The 26,690-nt window shown below is 41.6% G+C and overlaps 1 protein-coding gene across 1 annotated transcript in view; it reads left to right on the top strand.

Annotated features, from left to right (window-relative positions):
* chrm3b (cholinergic receptor, muscarinic 3b) overlaps positions 1–22,535 on the top strand; it is a gene marked incomplete at both ends in the record, with an annotated part of 53,420 nt that extends 30,885 nt beyond the window's left edge. The window contains 5 exons of the mRNA XM_080747427.1: positions 18,518–18,669; positions 18,910–19,082; positions 19,552–19,847; positions 20,529–21,325; positions 22,048–22,535. Coding sequence (XP_080603553.1) covers positions 18,518–18,669; positions 18,910–19,082; positions 19,552–19,847; positions 20,529–21,325; positions 22,048–22,535 — 1,906 coding nt within the window. The remainder of the gene's footprint in view (positions 1–18,517; positions 18,670–18,909; positions 19,083–19,551; positions 19,848–20,528; positions 21,326–22,047) is intronic.
* Between the last annotated feature and the right edge of the window lie 4,155 nt (positions 22,536–26,690).

The raw sequence follows: 26,690 nt of genomic DNA, 5'->3' as shown, positions 1-26,690 counted from the left end.
GCCGCCTCATCTTTAATGTCCATTATCTCAAAACTACACTTTAGAAGCGAAGATGGAGGCAGATGCTCGCTTATAAAACACATGTATAAACGCTACGAGCCGATCCAGCATGGCTCCACATAAACAATGATCGGTTCAGTCGAAGGATCCGATGACGTCAGACCGGAAGTACTTCCGGTGGCCTTCAAAATAAGACAAAATAAGAGAACGGCCGTGAATGGGGGGGGGTGGGAGGCACTCTGGATATTATAATCCGTTAATGTCTGAGGCTTTTAATGAGTTAATATGATGACATCAGGGATCTCCATATATGGACATAAAGGGGACAAGGACGGAATGGGTAGCACCACTAAAATTGCGACAAGGACTGACAGATAAAGAGATATTTGCAAGTGTGACCCGCGTCACGCCAACCACACTTGAGATTTCCAATTGCATCTTCCTAGTTTTGTGTTAGTGTTAATTTTAAGGCATTACTTTTTACTTTAAATATCACTTGCATGCTGAATTTGTCAAATTCTGAAGTAGGGCTGTAAATCTTTACCTGAATCAGGTTAGGATGAATCCAAAGTTAAAGTAACTTTGCCCTGTTTACATAACAAAACAATATTTTTTACCCATCATTTCCCTAGCTGTATACCAGTCACCTGCCACTTTAACTGCAGAAACACATTGCTCTCTGGCTGTTTTTGATGATTGTTTTTTGGTTACCCCAAAACTTTCCTGAATACACCTTCCTGAATACAAAAACACACCAAAATACAGTGTGTTTCTGCAGGTAAACAACACCACACTCCAGTGGCTGATTTCTGCTGGTATAGAGATTAACACAGGGAAAATTTACATAATATGCCTTTGAAGCACATCAAACCTTTCTAATCATAATCTATTAGGCTATATGAACACATCCCCAAATAGTGATTGCTAAGAGAGAAGAGCTTACAATTATGAAAGCACTTATAGTTTATGGAGCACGCTCATTTATGGCAAAATAACGTCATGATTGAAAACACGCCAGATAGATTAGGAGATGATACTGATGAAGCAGGTTGGATCTTTACAGCTGCGTATTACACAACGCAGCAAATTCCATGCTGGCAATCTATTACTTTCACTAGCAGGCTGTACACAAATAAAATTAAGTACAACATAATCACACTCTAGTCCAAAACAGCATGCTGTACGCTGTATGCAGTCTCCACACTGCCTCCGCATCACACAAACGATCCAGATAAAAACTGTACAAGCAACCTATTAATAATGGGATCTGATTCACTGTTTCAAATGAGAATTTCGGAGTGGAGCGAGATTGGCCTCCAATCTCCAATGCACCACATCACGATACGTTGCATCTGCTATCTGCGGGAGATTTTAAATATTTGTGAAAATTGATTGAAAGTGCTTAAATGGTATGATCAGCAGTGGAGGTGGGTGGGGGAGCGTCTACCTTGAAGTTTTCCAAGTGGACAGGCCGGAGCCCAAGTGTCCCGGATTTGAACATCATCTCTCACACTCCGGGAGAGGAGTGTAAACCTCCTGAAATGTTTACTTAAATTGATATCGGATGTCTGCAAATCATCATTCATGACAGCTCAACTACAGCCCCCAGTCCAACAATTCCCTCATCCTCAACCAATACTTTTGTGAATGTCTACTCTCTTTTAGATTTGAAAATGAACGGAAGAGAGTGTCCATCACAGCTGGCTGGTCAAACAATGCCTTATCAAAAATGGCAGTTGGGGACCAAAAATAAGGAGATGGCAAATACAATGAGGTGTGCAGATTTTTATTTTCAACCCCAGTAAAGGAAAACAAGCAGATGTATCCAAAATAGTAGCAGTCCACAATAATGAAGAATTTATCACAATCTGTTAACAGCTTTGAAAAAAAGGGTTTTTAGTGTCTCCTACTCCTACACCTTTAATTTAAGTCGGAGGCAAGTTGTGAGTCAGAGACGGATACAGATACATGTAGATGGGTAGATATGAGAGAGAGAGAGATAATCCGAGCAAGCGACATTGGGAAGTATTGTGGTAGACAGGTGGGCGACTTCTTCTGAGAGAGTGTGGGGTGCAGTGAGAGTCAAGTGCAGTGGTTGTGCGTCTTTGATATGCACAATGAGTGAGTTTGTTTATCAGAACTGTTGATTTATTGTCCTGTTGTCTGTGAATATTTATTTTGTCCCCAGAGATTATGTTCTCAGTTGCCCACTGTTGTGTATGTGTGCCGCCTTTTGAGCTACACATACATAATAATAATATACATACTAGATAATTAGATCGCAATGGTCACAGTATCTTTGAGGTACTTGTGTAGGTACTGTGTGCTTGGTTCCTACATCTAGATGTTAACCCTACTGTAGGTGTGCATTGTTCAGTATGTATAAATATCTATTTATGTATATTTATGTACGTGTACATTAACATTGTGTGCATATGTTTTTGATATTCAAAGTGGCATGTGGCAATGTGCATGGTGTGATTCAACACATATGCTTCAGGGTTAACACTTACGCCGCTCGTTAAGTTTTCCCCAAGTATGTTTGTTCATAAGCCTGATTATTGGGAAGCAGCTTTTTAGCTATTTCCATACAGGGTTCACACAACATAGGGCTGTGCAATTAAACAAAAGTATATTGAAACCGATATTTAGAAACAATAACCTACAGTACTTAATCTTGCAGTTTAATCGAATAATTGGGAATAATTGTTTTTCTTATATCAACAAATCAACATGAAAAAAATCAGCAGTGGTTCAGGAGTTAGGAATGGTTCAGGAGGCCTTGGAATCCGAAAGTTCTGGGTTCAATTCCCGGCTCCACCTGGCTATGTGTCGAAGTGTTCTTGAGCAAGACACTGAAGCCATACAGTAACTGCCCCCTAACTGCAGGTTGGTGCCTTGCATGGTTTCCTCCGCCATCGGTGTGTGTGTGTGTGTGTGTGTGTGTGTGTGTGTGTGTGTGTGTGTGTGTGTGTGTGTGTGTGTGTGTGTGTGTGTGTGTGTGTGTGTGTGTGTGTGTGTGTGTGTGTGTGTGTGTGTGTGTGTGAGAATAGGTGAATGTGAAGTACATAGTATAGCTTTGGAGAAAAGCGCCATATAAATGCAGTTAATTTATGAATGATTAGTATCTATGAATAACCACTTACGTTGTACAAGGGTGTGCACAAAATTTGCTGTTGTGACGCATTGCTAGCTTGTGGTGCTACCATCACTTTCTGTTTTTATACAGTTAATAGTTCATTAATCATAATCGAGGCAAAAGACTTAATGGTGATATTGATTTGATATATAGTATGTGTCCTGGATGTAGGACACATACGCACATCCACTGGGCTGTTTTCATGACCTTCTGCAAAGCTTTGTGGTTGAGGTCAGTCCAGGTCCCAGTGATGCAACCAGTGCTCTCTCTCCCCGGTGGCGGGGAGAGAAGGCCTGTAGGACCTTGGCCCCGTGCCAAGCTTTCGAAATGTCCTCACTCTCTGTCATTTTAATCATTTTAATCATCTTTCTATCCTTGAGAGGACATTTAGTTCTCACACAAATAGCAGTACAAGTACACACATACACACACAGGCACGCCCACAGACACACACATAAACACAACTTTTGGCCATTAAATCTACTGCGCATTATGTTGTCTCATTTCAATATGTAATTCCCCGCACTGTATATTTTGTTTATTGCTTGTGTTGTGTTGTGCATGACACCAGCTGCAAATTTAATTTCCCATTAGGGATAGGAGTGTGTTGAACATCAACTTTGAAGAACAAGTCGACTACGGTATCAAGCACGAGGGTTTGACAGTTGCCACAGTGGGGGAGTATATACTGTAGTCGCTGTTGGGTGGAAACCTTGTATGCGCAAAACTTTACTTACTTTTCGAGAAAGTAAATAAATAACCTGTGTTCCACTGGATCCAATGTAGTTATTGATAAGTCCTTGTCATTTCATAGGCCTATTTATAAATCCCACAGACACACTTAACCACTTTCACTTTGAAAATATTTAAAAAATAGCAAAGATCTGCAATGTTTGCGCTATTTTTGCATGTCACTGACACAGGTTATATTCATTTACGGGTGGAGATACAATGTTTCTGCCTGACAGCAACAATACTACAGGGCTGTGTGCATGATAAGTAACGCTGTATGTGAGCTGTAGCCTGCTTGTTAGAGTTTCAAAACAAAGAAACAATGCCCCAGGCTTATAGATGTGGGAGTCAAGACTCTTCTATAGAGTCAAGAAGACTCTTCTGTTTTGTATACTTGACATCTAGGTTGAATTTGAACCCCATGCGCCCAATTTGAACCTAGCATCCGTATTGTGTGCATGTCATAATAGGCAAACATTTGGCATAAATAGGCGAAACATTCTGCCAAAAATTGCCAATCCACAAGCTTGCGACGTGTGGTAAGCTGTGTGTTGTGAGTGGTGTATACTGTATGTGTGTGTAACTCTGGATAGAGACAGGCGAAAGGGGAGAACGGCTAGTTCCTATTTGTACATTATAGCACTTTTCAACAATCAATTCAAACAATCAAATTAAGTGCTGTCACAAAACATCACAAAACATTTAAAGCATTAAGACAAAGTGCTAAAGAAACCATTTACATTTAAAATTACATTTAAATACAATTACAAATAGTTATTAAAGAGTTTATCTATTTTTTAGATACATAAGACGGATAAAAGACTAGGATAAAATGACAGTGCAATGCAAGAAATTAATCAAAATCTTCAGTATAAAACAGGCAGAGGAAGTTTTTTCACCTTTATATATTTAAAAGTGTAGCAGTGTTCTGGATGTGTGCGTGTGGCACGTGCAAGTTAATGTTGCAGACCAAGGGTGTTCAACAGGGGTTCCGGGACCCCTAGGGGGTCCGGGACCCCTAGGGGGTCCTCAGAGTTACTACAGGGGGTCCTCCAAATCTTTGTGTGATAGAATTTTCTTTTCTCCTTTTTTATACTAACCACTTGAACCCTAGTGTCCATATTCTGAGAACTTTAGCCGAAAATAGCAGATCTACAAGCTCACAACGCCTCGCAGCAAAGAGGTTATGTGTAGACTAGAGGGTGGTGGTTAAATATCTGAAAACACAAATTGACATGAATCCAAAATACACTGATGATTGTGCTGTCTAACAATCTGGAATCTATGAAAGGGTTAAAAGATATTACATCAAAGATATTACATCACATAATAACTTAAACCCGGGAAGCAGGGTCCCTGCTTCATCTCTCTCTCAACTAAAGGGTCGTTGGCCTGAAAACATTGAACATCCCTGTTGCAGACTACTATGCCAATTTGCGTCATATTTTCTTGTGCATGCTGACAGCAGGCCAAGGACCTATTATCTTATTATCTTGGTTATTTTTCAAATCAGTCAACGACAACTCTACACGTCCTACCAGGCTCTGGACTGGAACTATCTTGTGCCTGTCTGTCCGGGTTATGGGATCTATACCACTAATTTCCCGATTATAACATGCCTATTCCATAGAGTACCGGTATATACAGTATATAATAGAGAGCGGACAGCCCCGCCCCCAGCCATTCACTTCAATGCAAGTGCTCAGTGGCGTTTTGAAGCATGCGGAAGTAGCTGAATCCAGGTGCATTCTGGGGGAATTGGAACCAGATTTGGTTCCAAAATGTTTGACGTCGAGACGTAATGACGTCACGAATGACGTCGACGTCCATTGAACCCTATTGTAGACCCCAGGGGCGCGCTCTTTGCTTGTGCATGTATGTTTCACCCCGCCTGAAATTCCAGCTTTGGCCAGTAGGGCGGCCGCTTCAACGTTTACAAGCCGTTCTGGGGGCTTGGCCTATACGGTACCTCCGGCTTATGGGAAGTACCAGTACTAGCCAATCACAGACATGCAAATACAACAGCAAAAAAGTAATTGGATTAACACCAAAATGAATAAACAGACAACATACCCCAAAACCACAAATCAAACCCACAAGTCTTAATTTCTGTTCACATTCAAGTCAGCCTGAGCTGTCTTTAGCCTCTTGACACAGTTTAGAGTGCCAACATTCACCAACGCATGCACCCACATTTATACAGTAGCCTAATACAGCACCATCTCGAAATCACAGTAAAGCTGCCAAACGAGCATGCTGAATTTGAAAATAAAATGTTTTGGGTGATTTGATCGGAATTTAACATTGCATATGGGTTTGCGAGACCGACCGGTCTGTTTTCTCTCTTTCCATCTCATGCACATTGTTACACAGACACAGGTCTTGGATCTCTTTCCTGACACTATGACATGGTCTTTCACCTTTCTGATACAGTACATTTACTGCATTATAGATGTGTACATCTCATCCTACATGCCATGACAACATGCTACTGTTTGAGAGGTTCCTGTCAACTGATGTGTCTCCAACTCTCCATACAGCCTGTCTGCTTTGGTTGATCATACTTGTGCTGCATATACTGTACTGTTTATGTAGTATGTACATTAATAAAGTAACAGTGTGCGCAAAGGCACAGTTAGTTTTCCAAATCCTTCATATAACTCCTCTAATCCATGATGTATTGTTGTAAGTGGGCTGTCTTAAAGTTGTCTTAATGTCGCTTGAAATTCAGGTCCATGACTTCACCAGGATTTGGCTTGTGTTGTCAGCTTTCACTTCTCTGTTATCTGTGAAAAAGAGAAAACAGACAGACAGACAGACAGTGAAGTTCAAGCGCTGAAGGTTTTGACGTCTAAGTAGCTTGGGGTCAGAGGTGCTGTGCTTCTGTCACTTTCTGATATGCCATGACATGTCAACAGTCTGGTCTCCATGGTAACTGACCGACCTGGCCAGGTGGGAGATGCTCCATACTCCAGGCTGCATAAACAGCGATACTGTAATTTCTCTCAAACTAGGATTTTCTCTTGTGGAAATACTTGTCTTTACTTCAATGGGCATTCTGGGCAAAGTGAATGTGGATTGAGGCAGATGGCAAGATCATTATGAACAACAGGGGTACGGTAAATGATCTCTCTAGTTACCCACCATCTCCCTTGATGACAGAACAGCTAATTCAGTGATTCTCATTCATTTCAAGGACTCCCAGTTTGATATGCATAGACCATAGACATATCATAATAATATATACGGTATATAAATATTCATACTGTAACAGTGTTTATTAAACTCTGAGTTTACAAATGGAACCAAATGGACCCTCACAGGTCCATTTGGTTCCATCCATGTTATCCCTGGTTTAAGTTATTATGTGATGTAATATCTTTGATGTAATATATTTTACCATGCTGTTTTTAAAAAAAGTAACAAAGGATTGCCCCCTCACAGCTCATCAAAAGTAAATCAGATATAGCTATTTTTATAGCACCTGTCCTGTGGTACAGTACACCAGTCATTATGTAATCCTGCAATATTGGCTTTTGTAATAAAAAAGATATATATGTGAATGGTATGCCAGCTGCCTTTTGGAAAGTTTGGCATTGCATCATGGCAGTTATTACAGAGAATAATGTCACATATTGTACAGCCAAGTCTTTTATCTAAGCCAAATGTTTTAGTTTTTTTGTGTGTTCCAAATTGTTCCATCATCTCCAAAATGTTATCTGGTTTGATCTATTCCAGATTGGCTGAACCGCGGGGGTCCACATGGGCCTCTGATTGCCAAATCATCAGTACTTTGCAATTCACCCAGAATCGCTTATTTTCATCCAGCTTAAAAGGATGGAAAAAGCTTTGCCGACCAGACGTGCACTGCACTGCACCAGCTCGGCTCTCAGTATGCAAATCACCATATAAAGTATTAATTCTTCAAGTATCAATTAATTTTCAGAAGCAAGGACAAACATTAGCAGGTTGTCATACTGTACTGTCAGCTGTGATATTATATTTACTTAACATTGCCAGACGTTGAATTCCTCTTCCCCCTGCTGACTGCAGAAAAGCCTCACTCAAAAACTTGGACAATGAGAACATTTTAGAAATCTAGCTGGTCAATCTGAAGTCTGGTCAATCCAAATACACTGCGCTGTATGTCTGTACAGTCTGTGACTGTATATGTACCCAACACTATTAGCACACATGGAGTCTAAATATTTTGTTGGCTTGTACGGTATTTCTCTATTTCAGAGACTTAATGTAGATGGATACAATTATTATTATAGAGCGGGTTCCCTGGGTACAATTATTTTGTTAGGGTGCATTTTGTGAGGCATTTTGTTAAAAACGGGCCACTCATGCAAACTTTGGTTCCTTCTTGGCTTCCAGGGAGTGTGCGTGCAAAGTTTCACGCTGATGAAGCTCTCTGCAATCCATGAAAAATCTTTCATCTGCAATGCAATTTTAGATACCTAGTCTTGTTCCCCACCCACATTAAAGGAGAATTCTGTGCTAAATCGCTTTCTTACCTTTTATTGTTGTTATTTTGCCTCCAAAAAAGTGGTCCAGGTGTTATTTTGTTCAAAAAACGCAATATTGTCCATTTTGGCCCACCCGACCACAGCTCAAAACGGCTTATGCAAATCTGCTTATTCCAACCCTCCAAAATTAATTTGTTTCGGCTAATATCTTCCCTTCATACAAACACTATTGACATAGTAACCACATTGTACTTCAGGGTTATGTCATTGATGAGATTCTGCCGTAAAAGGATTCAGTCACGTTCTAAATCTCGTCTTGCGAGGTGAGATTTAGAATGTGTGACTTTCAGCCACAAACCCAGACCCATAGAGTTTAGGTCACCGCAGCCAGCATAAAGCCCTTGCTATGGTTAGCAGCATCTGGCATTTTTAGAGTGATGTTCTACAGCCATGCAGAGCTGGATTGTTTAATAATGATGGTGTTAAATTGGGCAGAAGATGTGAATTGTTCAACAGCCGCCAACTGCAATACAATTAAAAATGCAGCTGTTGAAAGAGGGACAAAGTACCAGCTGCTACAGCCTAATTTATGTTCCGTGGCACAATGGTGTCGCACGGCAAAAATTACACACCTACAAGCAGGCCCGCAGGAAGTCATTTACAGTAGGGGGGGGGGCTAATGCACACAGGTTTCCCTGTGGGAAGAGGTCAAAAGGGGGGTGAGTGTAGCAGAGTGACTCACTGCCTCTGCCTGATGGCCTCAAAAGTCTAATATCTCCCCCGGTCCATAGGGATATCCCTTTGGTCTAGTGGTTAAGATATTAGATTACTTAGGAGAGACCCGGGTTCGAATCCCTGGCGTTACAGGTACGTACGTACGTACGTACGTACGTACGTACGTACGCCATACATACATACTGTATGTATTACATACATGCATACATACATACAGTATATACTGTACATAGATACAGTACTGGATACCACATAATGCTAGCTGTGAGGAGTCACTGATGGAGACATCAGTTTGCTTGAATGTATTTATTTATTAGCTTAGGGGCAACCACAGTATTGTACCTACAGTATTTTATTCATAGCTAAATAGAGGCATAAATCATGTCAGTGGCTCAGGAGGCAGAACGGCCGCTTTGATCCCCGGCTCTGCCTGGATTAGTGTTGAAGTGTCCTTGAGCAAGACACTGAACCCCTAAATGAACCTGATGAGCAGGTCGTGCCTTCCATGGTTTCCTCCGACATCGGTGTGTGTATGTGTGTGTGAATGTAATGCACATTGCAAAGCACTTTGGATAGATATTAAGCACCATATCTAACTATATACCGGTAGTTTATGGAATGTCTGTCTGTCTGTCTGTCTGTCCGTCCGCCGTCTGTCGTCTGTCTGCAACTCTGCATGCTGACATCACTGATACTAAACAGTGACTCCAACATGGTAACAGCCATATGATGAAACGATGCCCAAATTTGGAGATGAGCATGCTGACATCACTGATACTAAACCGTGTCGCCACCATGGTAACAGCTGAATGCTGAAACAATGCCCAAATTTGATGATGATGATGATGATGATGATGTCCGCCATCTGACGTCATAGTACTGACATGCCATATCACAGACTGATACAACAAATGGATGTCAATGGTGACTGTTCTGCCCAACGGGCACCGGTCTGGGTTCTCCAACATTACTTCTGAGAGTACTCAGGGACATTGACTTTATGTGTAGGTCTCTATGTACCGTATGTGTCCTTATGTATGCAGTAGTAACGTTTCAGAGCTTAATGCCCAGAACTCCATGTATGGAGATAACTAACGTACACGTGTCAGGCCTCCATAGATCCCATCTGGTCACACGATGCAAACTGCTCCTACGTTTGCGTTTCAGAGCATAATTCACAGAACTCCAACTTACTAAAGACTAGTAAGATGCCTCAGGGCGACAAGCGACCTCAAGGCCATGTCTTGGCTGTCTGGCCAGTGATGTATATCAGACCAGTTACCCATATCTGTAGACCCCTGGTACCCATATATAGAGAACCATGTACTGCATATGGAGATATGCTGTGAGACCCCAAACATGCTTACTCAGTTATTCATTTTGTGAAAATCCTATGACATCTATCACATATCTGACATCATACATACAATCCCCTTTATGCCCATACATGGAGATCCCTGTCTGAACCAGCCACACAGATATGGGCAGTCTTCCTCCATATACTGTATGGGCATTCCCATATGAAGATATGGGCTTAATATTGATGACATCAGGGATCTCCATGTATGGGCATAAAAGGGATTCTGTTGAATCCATAGACCACGCCTGACACTGTGGTTCCCCTGACACTCCCCTGACACCTGTGATGTCACAGTGATGTGTCAGTGTCAGGGGAACCACAGTGTCAGGCGTTATAGACAGACAGACAGACAGACAGACAGACAGACAGAGATACGGTCAAGCTGTGACTGTTCACATACTAAACTGCGACCTACGGTCGCAAATCAGACTGACAATGAGTTATGGGCCATGTTGTTCTTACATCATGGGGGGAATAATAAAACTAAACGTTCCCTTTAGTTGTTGCTGTACATTCACTGTACATTTGCACATACTGTATCTGTACGTGAAATATGTCCTCAGTTAGGGATTGGTGTCTTGCTCAGGGACACTTCGACATATAGCCAGGAGGAGCCAGCTAGGGATCGAACCTGGAACCATTGATATTTCTTTGAGTGGGGGGGGACCTTCTGATTCCCAGGCAGCCTCTGCGTTTTGTGCGTGTGATTGCGTGCGTGCGTGTATGTGTGAGTGTGTGTGCGTGGGTGTGTGGAAAGTATTTGAATATTTTAAATTATTTAATATATTTTGTTTGCAAACCTCACAACAATTCAAAGCACACTACTTTTTACTCTTTTGGAAATAATATGATGGGAATGGATCTACCGCTCACCCACAAATGAAGGTGTTGAGCGTAGATTACTGTAGGTGAGACGATGTTGTCCACCCACAGTTACATCAGGCTTAATTAAGCCTGATTTATACTTTGTCTTATGACGTTGCTGTGTCCCACAAATAGCCGATGTACAAGCTCACAATGCATTTTGTCCCATCATGCTGTGAGCTTGTAGATTGGCTATTTTCTTTGGATCAATAGACCTTCATTCGAGCATGTCTTTGATGGAGGTCTATTGATCCAAAAGGAGTTATATTGACTCATAGTTAGGTAAGATATTAGCATACAGTTAGGTAAGATATATTAACCCACACAGTTAGGTAAGATACATTGACTCGCAGTTAGATAAGTAAATTAATTCACGACAGGTAAGATATATTGACCCATATGACCTGCAGGGTTAAGTCAGCTAATTAACCTACAGTTGGGTAAGATGTATTTGCCCATGGCTAGTTAAAGGGATATTTCACTTTCAAAAAAACTTTTGGTCATTTTATTGTTTAGTCAGGCTTTTATGAACACCCTGAACAGTTTTTAATTTGCTTAATTCAATATTTAGATATTTGATGTAAATGTTACCAGGTCCTCCTCCTGCAGGAGGCCTCCACATACACCCATTGTAACTTAAAACTCCATTTTAACCATGATGGATTCATTAAAAACACGCATTATTTTTTCTCGTGACTCATAATACCCTCCTAATACGTGAGCAGGTCGGGTTTTTTCAATAACTTTTTTCATTTATTTTTAACAATATTTTATTGTATTTAATTTTTTCCATTTTCCAAAATAATTATTAAAAATAAATGAAAAAAGTTATTGAAAAAACAGCCTGCTCACGTATTAGGAGGGTAGTTTGAGTCACCAGAAAAAATAATATGTGTTTTTAATTAATCTATCATGGTTAAAATGGAGTTTGAAGTTACAATGGGTGTGTATGTGGAGAGGAACTGGGCCTGGAGGGCCTGATAACATTTACATCAAATATCTAAATATTGAATCAAGCAAATTAAAAACTGATCAGGGTGTTCATAAAAGCCTGATTAGACGATAAAATGACCAAAAGTTTTTTTGAAAGTGGAATACCCCTTTAAGATATATTGACCCATAGTTAGGGAAGATATGACTAAATGGACTGCATTTATATAGAGCTTTTCTGACCCTTAAAAGCAATGTACTTCACATTCACACAACCGATGGCAGAGAACCTCATGCATGCAAGGCACCAACCTGCTCATCGGGAGCAATTAGGGGTTCAGTGTCTGACTCAAGGACACTTCGACACATAGCCAGGAGGAACCAGGGACTGGAACCATTGATTGGTTGATGATTGATTTTATTGACAACACTCATTGTGGTCCCATCTGTTGTTGTGGAACTCTCTACCTCCTGAGCCCCTTCACCCAACAACACGTTGCATCGTCATGTGCTTTGAGCTTGTATAGATCCTCTATTCAGGGGCGGAGCGTCCGGTTAAGCTGGGTAAGCGGCCGCATATAGGCCCGCGAACCACAGGGCCCGGCCGTCAGATGATCAGATCATATGGATCTTTAGTTTATTATAGGATTTGGACGCACTTTGCGTCCTCCGCCTCTAGGTGGGGCAGGCGGGCGGCGGGCCCATTTAAAACTTACATCATCTGCACACTTACATCATCAATCACTTGTCAACACAAGACAGTTAGCCTTCAGCAATGCGTTGTTTACGCAATAGCTTAATCATGAGCGGAAATGCATATAAACCACATTGGGACAAAGGAGACTTTACTGGACTGACTGTCCATGCTGTCAATAGAAAGTGAACGAGGCAAAGAAACTGCAGGGCATACAAAAATACAAGTGGATGATTTTGCAGAGCAGAGCGTGGAGTCTCCTTCAAATAGTGGTGAGTAGGATGATTTAGCATGACAAGACAATGAAGAGCAGAGGCAGAGGAAGCCTATTTGTTGTCATTATGGTTGGTTTTAAATACCTAACCACAATCATTTTGGATCTATTTGATTAATTTAAGAAGAGTACAGTAAGGTAATCAAAGTTATATAGAGTAGGACTATATGTATATTTGTATACATGACATATTTGATGCAGGACAATAATTATTTTAATAACAATAAGGGAATATCAGTGAATAATAATACTTTAAAATTTATATTTTTACAATTTCTTTTTAATTATTATTTTTCAAAATTTAGATAAAATAATTTATTTTCTTAACATCATTAATTTTTTAATTAATTCATAGAGAGACAAGAGAGAGAGCTGATCACTTAACATTCAATCAATCAACTCAATTGTTGACAGCTGGTCTCTGTGTGAAATCTATTGACTCCAGTGAGCAGTTGGTCAATTCTTTAAAAAATCATACCCGGTCATTGTAGCTCGCATACGGGCCCGGTGTTCACTTGTTCCGCCATTGCCTCTATTTTTCTTCAGGTCAGCAGACCTTCTTCGAAGCATGTCTCCGATGGAGGTCTATTGACGCAAAGGCAAACCCATTACCTGGAATATAGCATTTGATTGCACTCTGCAGGCAGCATCACATTTGTCCTATACATTTACACCCACGGTTACTGGTCTTTCTTTCTGCAAGACCTTGACTTCAAAGCTTGCATTAAAAATACAAATAAAAGCTCTAGGGCAGCCAGAGGTCATGGCAGGTCAGGGTCCATAAGTGCCGAAACTCTGTATAAGCAGACCCTAGTGTGATCCATGGCAAATTAATGAGCTGCATTTATAATATTATGATATTTTAAACTATATTATTTTCATGTATAATATTATGGATCGCAAAAAAGGAAACCAGGTCCCAAAAAAGGACTTCAAGGATTTTGACTGACACTTGGAATTAAATATTTAGATTTTGATGGAATGTATGGTTCTTCTCTTCTCTTCTCTTCTCTTCTCTTCTCTTCTCTTCTCTTCAATGTTCATAAATAATGTATTATCATTATTATCTATTCATACTCACCCCCACAGTTAATGTTATGTGTCATGGGTCTGTAAGGTTGTTCATTCAGCTTTTATGATTATTATTTGTGTCTTTTGGGTGACAATTTATGTCTCACAAATCACAGATTGAAAGTAGACACAAGGTTTATAAGAGGAAGAATAACATGTTTTCATTACCTTCAAGAAGAACTAGTCTTTTGCAGCGTGGGATGGAATTTAGTACATACAGTATGTATGTGTATACAGTCAAAGAGAATGGCTCCCTAAAGCTTACGGAAATGCATTTTCCTGCTTTCTTTTCATTTTACACCCCCCAACAAGCACACACACGCACATGCACACGCTCACACTCACACTCACACTCACACTCACACACTTGTCTCATTCACTATGAAAGGAGACTTCTGCCTCCTTGCTGCCTTCCATCATCCACACTGCTTTTATTTATTCATTCATCTTTAACCCCCCCCCCCCCCCCCCCACACACACACACACACACACACACACACACACACACACACACACACACACACACACACACACATCTCGCTCCCTTTCTCTTGCTCTCTCCAGTGCATTCCAAGCCCATTTCCCGCTCTCTCTCTCTCTCGCTCTCTCTTTCTCCCCCCCCCCCCCCCCCCCCCCCTCCTCAGTCTAACTCCTTCACTCTGCCCCCCCCCCCCCCCCCTTGCACAATAGAGGAATGAAAGTGTATGACTTTGATATCTTTTATGTAAACCTGGCACACTTCACCTGAGCCCTGTCACTTGGCGTATACGCTCCTTCTATTTATAGTTCCATTTGGCAGCCCCGGGGCTCCAGAGTCAGCAGTCTCATCAGAAGAGAGGATATGCTGTGAGACTGACCATGGATTCATTCCCGGCCAAACACTAAACCTTTTGGTGGAAGGTCATTTAATGAGGAGGGGTTTTAGACATTTAGCCGATGTTCCAATGAGAGCAATTTGGACTTTAAAGTGGTTCTGTTGAACAGTTGGGTTTTTATCGTTTGTCATCAATTTAGTCAACCGTAGTCCAAAATGAGGTTCATGATGATCCTGTATGAATTATTTAGAAGCCTGTGAAGGAATGTGATATTTTGATCACTGATCATTCTCTTTGCTCTTGTTAATCCATTCAACATCCCTTCAAATAATTTGATCTGGTCCATTTCATTTTACAAAACAATGTTGGATTATTGGTAAAATATTGTTAAAAAAATCTAGGACATATTTCTAGAAATCTCACTTGTTACTGCCTGCTTGCTATGGACATAATAGTCCTTGATATCGTTCCCACTGTGAGAAAAGCCTTCATCACTGAAATGGCACACAATTCATTTCCTTATCAGAAAAGATTGCATTGTTGACATATGGAAACATGTCAAACTATTGCTCGACCCGAGGAGGAAATATCTGTACCCTGTTACAGATAACAAGTATAATCTAGTCAGCTGAGAGAGATAAATTCTTTGGTATGTTAATTTTACACAAGTGCATAAAATAATCTGTTCCTGCAGTACGAACCATGGAGTAAGGATTTACCTACAGTAGTGTATGATTTACCTACAGTAGTGTATGATAACTCCCGATTTACTTTTCCAATACTGTATTAAAGTCTGTCATCTGCCTATTCTCCAGGAATGTTTATTTAACTGGACACAAGGAAATGGTACAATCCATGGGTGGTTTAAGGTTAGCCATAAGGTAATTCTCTAACCTGACAGAGCGGACTTGTGTGTTTATTGTGTGTTACTTAACTGTACGTCCATAACACTAACTCCAACTCTAATGTGCCTGCTCTGCCACTTACACGTTCACTACTTGTTGTGTTACATTGCGACACAAGAGTTTTTACATCTCACATACCAGTATACAGAGGAACATTCTTTCCTTTGTTCCCTCAACGTTGTAGAGTAGAAGCAATGATACCAATTGCAAAAGAAATAACTAGGAATAACAAGTGGTAAGGTAAATTATGTGCATTAATTATAGCACACTTTGAGTTGCTTTGAAGTTGCTGCTTGCATGGGTCCTGCGTCTAAATATTATATAAATGCATTTATATCCATTTACATTTGCATTTGTGTATTTTATAATGAGATACAGGATGTATACAAAATATCAATTTTAAAATGCTTATGGTGAATCATATTCTGCACAGGTTCGTGTATGATACCGTGGCCCACCAGCTGTCCATGAATTATTACTGTGTGAATTACTGCTGTGCTGATGTGTGGAAATATAAGCACACTCTAAGCTCACTGTTTTCAAGAAGAAGGGTCACACATGAGGGAACAAGGGGTGTCAGTGTTCACAATTTAAAACACAGCACCCCTTGAGTGCTCCAATGTCAAACTTTGGAACGAACATATGTCTGGAAAATGCAGTGGCTTTGCAGCACAAGCTTTACATAATGTCAAACAAAATGTGTACGTCCGATCCACATGAATGAAGATGTACAAATCCTTTTGTGTTCCCTAAATTCTCCTCTCGTCTCTTCACATCTCGTCTTCTCTCAGGCACTTGCACACGTAGACAAGCAGGCTTGTCAACTCTCCTGGATTTCCCAGGAGTCTCCTGGATTTTGAACCCGTATCCTGGGAGTCTCCTGGATTGGCAAATCTCCTGGATTTCTCCTGGATTTTGTATCAAACTCCCAAAATTCACCAGAACACAGGAAATTACATCTACTATGTTAAAAATGTTCTGGGGGAGGACCCCCAGACCCCCCGCTTTAGGGGTGGGGGCAATGCATGCAAGAAAGATCATACAGATATTGACTTAAGTAATGACTTAAAGATGAGAACTCATTATTAAAGATGTCCTTTTGCTTCAGTCATCAAATCTGTACACCAACATTTGGCATTTTAAGGGTTAAAAATGTTCTGGGGGAGGACCGCTTTAGTGGTGGGGAAAATGCATGCAAGATCATATAGATATTCACTTAAGTAATGACTTACAGATGAGACGTCATTATTAAAGATGTCTTACTTTGCTTCTGTCATCAGATCTGTACACCTACATTTTGGCATATTAGGCTGAAATTGTACATGCTAGTATATCTATTAATACGTTTTGGGGAGAGGACCCCCCAGACCCCGGTTGGGGAGTTCCGCGCATCCCCCAAAAATAAATCTCCTGGATTCTGACAGTCCAATGTTGACAACCCTGGTAGACAAGGGGGGATTGAGCCCCTGCCCTTTTATCTGTCTGTAAAAACTGCCCTTTCCAGACCATAAATGCATTTTTTACTATGGTGAAAGAAATGCAAATGCCCTCTTTCCATGCCATACCTGAAGGCAGCATCTACTATTACATTTTTCTTAGAGCCGCATCCCACTTCCAAGGCCATACACGCCCCTTTACATCCACTTCAACTCATAGCTAGCTCCGATGTTGGTAGAAGGCCATACACGCCCCCTTTTACATCCACTTCAACTCATAGCTAGCTCCGCTGTCGGTAGAATGCACGGCACAGCCGTCCGCTGATTCGCCCCCCGTCGCCATGGTGAGAGAGAGAGAGAGAGAGAGAGAGAGAGAGAGAGAGAGAGAGAGAGAGAGAGAGAGAGAGAGAGAGAGAGAGAGAGAGAGAGAGAGAGATGCTCCGCTCTGAGAGGGGAGAGGTTGGCGGCCCTTCGGGCCACTCACATCTAGAGTTCGGCCCACTCACCTCTTCACAGCAACATACTGTCTGTCTGTCTGTCTGTGTGTGTGTGTTGCTAAAATGAAAACATTGAAATAATGAAAATAAAACATTGGCAGGCCTATTACAGTAACAATAATAACACAATTAGGCCAAAACTTTTTTTTTTTTTTTCAACAAACATTTTTTTTTCAAAATTTTTTATTTTTACTTTTTTTTTAAATTAAAAAAAAAAAAAAAAAACGGGCGTGGACTCTAGATGTGAGCGGCCCGAAGGGCCGCGAACCTCTAGTTCAATAGAATTGCCTTGTCAAAGCTCTCCTGAACTTGAATGCAGCATCTTATGTTGAAAGAATTGTGTAGAAATCCATGCCATTACGCCACATCTCCAGTATTAACTTGGTTATGCTTAGTTCAGTGTGGTTTCACACACCAAAAATAGCCGACCTCCAAGCTCACAACGTTGTGAGTTTGGAGGTCTGCTATTTTCTGTGCTTCCACGGGCCCTTTTGGAAATTCCAGCCCGTCTCTCTAACATTCTCTGCACGTCCCTGTCTTCTCGTCTTGTCTCCTCTCATCTCCTCCCCTCTCCTCTCCTCTCTTCTCCTCAGATATCCTCCTGGACTATGCCTTTTGGCCACCATGAGCCTCAACTCCAGCTCTGAGCCCGGCCTTTTCCTCTCCAACAGCTCTCCTGTAATGGGAGTTCACCCTGACACTGCCATCTTAGCTGTGGGCAACCACCCGGAGTCTGCCATCCTAGGTACAATTAAAGGGAATCTCTCTCTACACAGTAAAATCCTCAGTATTCATTTAACATTGACAAGTCCATTTGTTTCCATTCACACATAACAACTAAAAACACAATGACAGCCAACATGTAAACATAACGACGGAATGGAATTATTTTAAACTCAATTGCCATTATTTCAGTACATCTTATTAAAAGGTAGATGATTTTCCTGTTTAATTTCTTGTCTGAACATGATTTTTGTAACCGTAGGCAGCCCTTTCCAGGAGTCCGCCATTTTATCCAGCAGTGCAGGTGGATGGCAGCAGTTCAATGACAGCCACGTACCAGGGCAGCGAGGGAACTTCACAATATCACCAGTCAATGGGACTCTGATGCCCCCAACAAAAGAGTACGACCCTTTGGGAGGCCACACTATATGGCAGGTAACAAGTAAGACTGTTACCATGCTGCTTTCAAACAGCTTCATCAGAAAGTGCTTCAAAGCTTGAATCCGTAATTTTTATGTCCTGTCTGGTGTGATTTGAGCCTGCGCCTCCCACCGAACTTCAATCCCTCAGTCAAGACATCCCCTGCTTGATCGAGGGCTATTATTTACCATGTATTTAAATATTGAACATACTGACCCCCATACTGATTGTTTTATTTAGTACTTTTTTGTGTTTTATCCTGTTATCCTGTTATTTACTGAGAGTAAATACTTTACTGTACATACCGTTGTGGCATTTACATGTTTTGACTGATAAAGTGATTATAATTAAAATAGTTTTAACAGAGAACATGTTCTAATCTGTGTGTGTGCACGCACATGCAATTTTGTACTTCTAAAATGTCCCAACATCCCATCTCCAGATACTATTGTGTGTCATACTTAACTTTGTCTTCCTCCCTCAGGTGATACTCATCATCTTCCTCACCGGCTCTCTCTCCCTGGTCACCGTGGTGGGCAACATCCTCGTCTTGGTGTCGTTCAAGGTCAACAAGGCGCTGAAGACCGTCAACAACTACTACCTGCTCAGCCTGGCGTTTGCCGACCTGACCATCGGCACGCTGTCCATGAACCTGTACACCACCTACATCATCATGGACCAGTGGGCTCTGGGCCCCGTGGTGTGTGACCTGTGGCTGGCTATCGATTATGTGGCCAGTAACGCCTCGGTGATGAACCTGCTGGTCATCAGCTTCGACAGGTACAGTATAGAGGGAATGCGCGTGACATCATCATCATACCCGGAAGTTATGCGGGAACACCTACTGAGTGACAAAAAACTACTTTCTGGCCATGACAGCCCATACATCCAAACAGAAATGTCCTGATTGCATTAAATGACGTTAAACTCACTTGGCCACTCACTTTGCCACTCGGTTTGCCATTCACTTTATGCATGCGCATACCCTCTATTTCGTTGTGGTTGGATGTCCAAAACCGTTCGTTTTGTATTGATCATTTTTGTATTGATCATTTAAAAAATGATTTAAACTAGTGAAAATAGCTGATCTGCAAGCACACAACGCCTTGCGGTGCGAGGCATTGTGTGCCTGTAGATCTGCTATTTTTACTAGTTTTGTGCGACAGCCTTGTATGGTGAAGCAGGCCTTTACTTGATGAAAAAACATACACATTTGAAACTTGGAGATTCTGCCCGACAGTGAGTTTTGACTTTGCTCATAATTAAATGTATTAATGATGAATTAGTGTCTTTGCCATCTTGTGGTTTTAACTATTTTATTTTGGTGGTCCTGGGACAATTCAATCCCCTTACATCTGCACTATACTGTAAGTGCCATCAGCAGTAACGTCGGTGCTGTCTTTTCAGATCTACTGTACTCATTCCGACGTATCTCATCTCATCTTTGTCCTGTCTCCTTAGATACTTCTCTGTGACCAGGCCGTTGACCTACCGCGCCAAACGGACAACCAAACGCGCCATGACCATGATCGCTTTGGCCTGGTCCATCTCGCTCATCCTCTGGGCCCCCGCCATCCTCTTCTGGCAGTACTTTGTGGGCAAGCGGACGGTGCCGCCCGACGACTGCTACATCCAGTTCCTGTCGGAGCCCATCACCACTTTCTGCACGGCCATCGCCGCCTTCTACCTGCCGGTGACCATTATGACCGTTTTATACTGGAAGATATACCAGGAGACGGAGAACCGCTCCAAAGACTTGGCGGGACTCCGGGGATCCGGCTCGAGCAGCAACCGGAACCAGTGTCAGAACCAAGCCAGCGCAGGTAGTCAGGGGGAGTCTTCGGCCATGCTCCCCCAGGCCGTCAGCACCCGCCGCTGCAGCAGCTACGAACTGAGCGATCCGGCCGCGGGGAAGAGCCACAAGTCCAAGGCGGAGCTGGTGGGCCGAGGTGGCGGAGGAAGGTGGGGAGGTCTCTGGCTCCGCCTCTCGGCGCTGCTGCCAGGCCGGCATTCGTCCAAGAGGTCCGTTACCACGCTGACGACAACAGTCGGAGAGGCAGAGCACAGCAGCAGCGACAGCTGGAACAACAATGAAACGGGCGCCTCTCTGGACCAGCTGGACTCGGAGGATGAAGCTGAAGGGTCCACCAAGGCCATATACTCGATCGGTGGGAAAAGTCAAAGGTCAGGAGACGAGCCACAGCTGACCTCACCGGAAGAGGATGTAACAGAAGAAGACCTGTTACGGCCGTCTATAGGTTGAAATAATAATATGAATAATAATGTCTGTGTAAAATTGTGTGGCTCTCAAACCTTTTCATTTCAAGGACCCCCAGTTTGATATGCCTTCCTTAGGCCATAGACCCCCAATTGACACCATTTGTATCTGTGGAACGCCAATCTATATTGTTAAAACTTTAACTTGTGATTAATCAATGGATTAAACTTTGTTGAGTGTAAATAATCAGGAATAACCTATTCTCTTGAGCCTAATATCATTAGTGTTAGTTTTATATTCACTTTTGAAAAGAATTTGGGCAAAGAACATTCTACTGGGTTTAGACGGTCCCTTATTTTTGTTTGAGGTAATGTTTTCATGAATCCATCTGATATATGCTACCATGTTTACATTTAAACCACCTCTACTGCAAGTTTAAAATTAATCCTTTGCTGATGTTTAAATCTAAGTTTAAAGTAGTAGTGCAACAGGACTAGTAAGACGCCTCAGGGCGACAAGCGCCCTAAAGGGTGAGGTCGCGCCATGTCTTGGCCATCTTGGCCAGTGATGTATATCGGATCAGTTACCCATATATGGAGACCATATAGACATGCCGCTGGGGCCGCATGTGGCCCACGGCCCGCAGGTTGAATAGCGCTGCCCTAGAACAACCTCAAGGACCGTTGGGGGTCTTTGAGTACCAATGTGATATGTAATAAAATACCCATCCATATGTCTGTCTGTCTGTTTGTTTTTGTCCAGATGGGAAGAAGTCCAGAAAGGTAAAGAGAAACAAGGACAAAGCCCCGTCGCCGTCCAGCAAAAACCCAAAGGGGTCCAAATTGAACACCACCGCCACGGCGGAGGCCAAGCGCCTCGCCTACAAGACCAAGACGCACGCCGTCAACAAGCGCAAGAACGAGAAGAAGGTGAACGAGAAGAAGGCGGCACAGACGCTCAGCGCCATCCTGCTGGCGTTCATCATCACGTGGACGCCGTACAACATCATGGTGCTGGTGAACGCCTTCTGCCAGAACTGCATCCCCGCCAAACTGTGGATGCTGGGCTACTGGCTGTGCTACGTCAACAGCACCATCAACCCCATGTGCTACGCCCTGTGCAACCAGAACTTCCGCACCACCTTCAGGGACATCCTGATGTGCCAGTGGGACAAGAACAAGAAGAAGAACACCAACGCTCAGTTCCAGCAGAGGCAGGCTGTGGCCTTTCGCAAGAAGGATCCGCTGTAGTGGAGAAAAGAGGGGAGATCATAGGATGGATTTATGCTTTAAAGATGGATTATTTCCTGATCAGAACTGCGTGGAGCTTGTAGTATGCCAGGCTCTTCTTGCGTTTGCAGGAAATGCTGGAAGTACAGTATAGCCTACTGTATGTTTATTCAGGAAAAGGTTGCTGAGCTGCAGTGAATGGAAGAGATTTAGGGGATATTTATTTAGGGGAGAGCACCCCTAAATAGTGTGATAGCTAGCCTTTCAGGAGTTTATCAAAAGGACAATAAAGGGACTTGGGCAGAGCTTTTATTAGTCTGAGTTTGGTGTCACCCATTGTGTTTCAGCCTCTTGTCTTGTCCTTGTTTGAAAGGTCTTATAATAGGGTGCTGCAGTAGACTTTTGTCATTCAGTGAAAATGACTGTCTTTATACGTACAGGAGCCTTATCATGTTATAATATGACACTCAACTTACTCAAACTGATCTACTTTGAAAATGAATGCGTAGACTTCATCTATGGCATATTCAGATCACACAATCCCACTTTCAGCAAACGTTGTGATTCCTGGGGATTTTTTTTATATGAGCTGAGCTTGCAGAACTGATTTGATCCAAGCTCACCTTAAATGTCATAAATGTGTACATGAACTGAGATGACTGCGAGGGAACTAAAGAAAATCCCTCATGGTGAATATGAAGTTTATAGCTGCACTTCAGTGCAGGCATAATGGCACTATAAGAATGCCATCTGAATTTGTCTAAAAGTGTTTCTTTGTGTTTCTACAGAACTATGAACAAATCGTATTGTATCTGTGTATACTGTAAGTCAATTAGGCCAGTTTAAAAAAAAGAAAGAAAAGAAGCAAGGCTGAATTTCTGACTGACTCTTTTCATTAAATATTATTACATTTCAACACATCAGTGAGATTTCGGTGAGAATTGTTGTTACTGTTGCTACACATCCACTATTTAAAAGAAGAAAGCCAGCCACATTGATATTGATGGAAAGTGGGGAGTCTTCTATTCTTCTAACACATGAGAATATCATTATACTGTCAACGTGGTGCAGATCTGCTCTGCTCGGTTTCTGATCTGAGGATTACACTGTGGAGCAGTGGCTCTCCAACTTTTTCTACAGGGGATACAGAGGGAGAGGATTACGTCTCTTATGGTTTGTAGGTTAAGAAGCACTGCTCTTAAGGTCAGGGATTCAACTTTTAAAAACCCCACAGATGATTCAGCCCGTCCTCATGTCACATATTGTAATAGCCTGCTTCATCCCAGACAGTGATAAAGGGACAAAACACAATTTATCACTATTGACGTATGGCTGTTTATTATCAGAGATGAAAGGGCTATTGAAAATTAAATGTATTAAAGCCCAGTTTGTTAAATATTAATTTGTTACATTGCTTTCGTGTGGGGGGTGCATGTGCGTGTAGGTCGGAACACATAAAGGGCCCATGTGCAGTTATTTTCTTTAATTATTATTATTTTATTTTTTTACACATGAGGACCATCATTATGGTCTTATACGGTCTTTGCAGCTACAGGTCCCTAGTGATTCTTTAAGTCCTTTCCATTTCCGTGCTCTGTTGATTTTGCCTAATTGAACAAAAGGCAAAAATCCCTCATGCAGTAGATTACTCAACCTGGATGGCTCTCCTGCCATCATGTGTGACATGACATCACACACAACTGTCCATATTACCACAGCCCTATTTTATACTTGGCATCGCATGAAAGTAGCAGGTTACAAGCTCGGCGGTTGGCTTGTAGAGCTGCTATTTTCTTTTGCTATTTTAGAACAATTTTGAAAAATGAATGCTCATCTACTGTTAGATGGTGTTGTGAGCACTGACATTGTGATGAGAACCAGTTCAATCCTTTGACAGAGGGAGTCTGTACTTATAAGTATAGTACATGTTATTAAAAATGTTTAATAAAGTGTGTGCACTTTGAATTGATGTGTTTATCATGTGTGCGACTCAGTGTTTCAATAGAAAATGATTGTAATTTTTTTTAATCAATTGTGTCTGAATGTTTCACATGTACGCAGATGAGTTGCAATAAAATGTATAGCCTCGAATATCATTTTATCCAGGGATGAAGGTATAATATTGAAATGTTGAAAGAAGAAACATTTTTGAATCTAACATTGATATCAATGAAACAGAGTTTTGCTCTGTGGAAACAGTGGTGGTATGATAGCGCCATCAAGTGGCAGCAAAATTAAATTAAACCCAGTTAGATTTTTTATATTTCTTTATTCAGGTATTTCGGTGACTTATGAGACCCTGTTGGTTTATTTAAATTTTGAGACAGGGCATTGATATAATTTGGGTCCAGAACACACACACACACACACACACACACACACACACACACACAGGTTGTAAACATAATACTGATTTCCAACATAGGTCACACATTCTCATCCTCAGCTGTGAGATTGGCATTTAGCCTGATTTATTTATCTTTTACGTTTTTAACACATGTATAGTTAAATTTTCGTTTCTAAAGGCAAGTTCAGTTTGTATTGGTTGTATCACACACCTATAGCTGACACAGACTGCATGATGGATTTAAGGGAATTATGGTTTCACTGTTGACAGAACAAAGGGAGTTTTTAGAAGTGTTGTGTATTGAAGGAGGAATTAATAAATAAATGTCAAATTGTGAAGTCTCATTTGATATCCCTGTGTGCATGTTTTAACTGTCTAATTGGATTCTTCTTTCTATACTGAATAGCAGGGGTGCCACACTTTTTGACTTGAGAGTTACTTTTAAAATGACCAGCTCAACATGATCTACCCATCCCAAAAGTTTACCTGCGGGGGGCCTTTGAAATACAGCCCTGGCGTTACATATAAAACACACTTGAGATGGGAAATAGTGGGAAGAAAGGTCTTCATCCCATTCTGTATGGAATTGGTATAGCTTTTCCACTCTTGAAAACAATTAAAGCATTGCATTTGGGATTTTGCCTACTTTAGAAGCCATAAAGGGAGCTGACAGGCCCTTCTTGATGTCAATCAATCAAGTCATCTAGATTCTAGTGACAGATGCCAAAAAGAGAGGTTTTGTGATCATGATGTTTATGAAACAAATTACATCTTTTAGGGGCCTGTCATGTGGTCTACCTGCATAGCCTTATCTACTGGTAGATCTCGATCTACCTTGTGGGCACCCCTGCTGTATAGCATGTTTCCCTCTCACTCTTTCAGCAAAAGACACACGTGGTCATGCTACAATAAAGATGTGATTATTAAAGCTGCACTCTGTATCTGATGTCATACCTGAAATTTAAAACCAGGTCCACCACTTTAGTGGTTCAGATGCTATCACAGGATCTGCCAGGGGTCTTCAACGTTTTCAGGCCAGGGACCCCCAAACCGATGGGGACATGGAGCAGGGACTGACTGTGCATTCAATACTGCCATCTGCTATTAAAATAATAGATTAATGTATTCATGCCTTTATTTTAAACATGCATTAAATTATTAAAATAAAAATATATTATTTTATATAAATATAATATTTTTTCTCCAACAATTTCGGGGACCCCCTAGGGGTCACGGACCCCCTGTTGAAGACCCCTGATCTAGGCTAATATCTCTGTAGAAGAGCAGGGAGGGAGTAGTAGTAGCCTAGTCGTCTACCCTACAGTTTGGTCAAAATAAAAATGTAGCCTATTCACACAAGAAGTTTGATCAGCTATTTCAAACCAACCAAACCAATGGAATATGTAAAATAGGCGCAGCTTACCCATAATGTCTTATTTTCTAAAACTGTTATTATTATTATTATTATTTATTACAAACAATTCAGAGACCATTTAAATTGTAAATCCATTATCATGACAGCCACCACCACTGGTCCAGCGCGTGAACAATGTGGTTCAGAGAGGTTCAGAGACTGAACCATGAGTTGGACTGAACGCATTCTGTCTAGCTATCGCAAGATGTCGCTGCTCTCTCAAAAATGATGAGCAGTTTCTGCCTTTCAGTTGGTTAAGCCCAATATACTGTAAAAATATAGGCTAAAATAGGTTATCTGGCGTCAACTGCTGGCGAAACTGAAAACAACATGCATGCGCGTTCACGTGAAGGGGGAGAAGAGGGGATAGAAAATGATACACCTGGCAGGACCCAAAGTGTGAGTATTTATTTTA

The sequence above is a fragment of the Nannobrachium achirus genome (assembly GCF_963921795.1).
Source record: "Nannobrachium achirus genome assembly, chromosome: 18".
Lineage (NCBI taxonomy): Eukaryota > Metazoa > Chordata > Actinopteri > Myctophiformes > Myctophidae > Nannobrachium > Nannobrachium achirus.
This window is presented reverse-complemented; position numbering and strand designations above follow the sequence as displayed.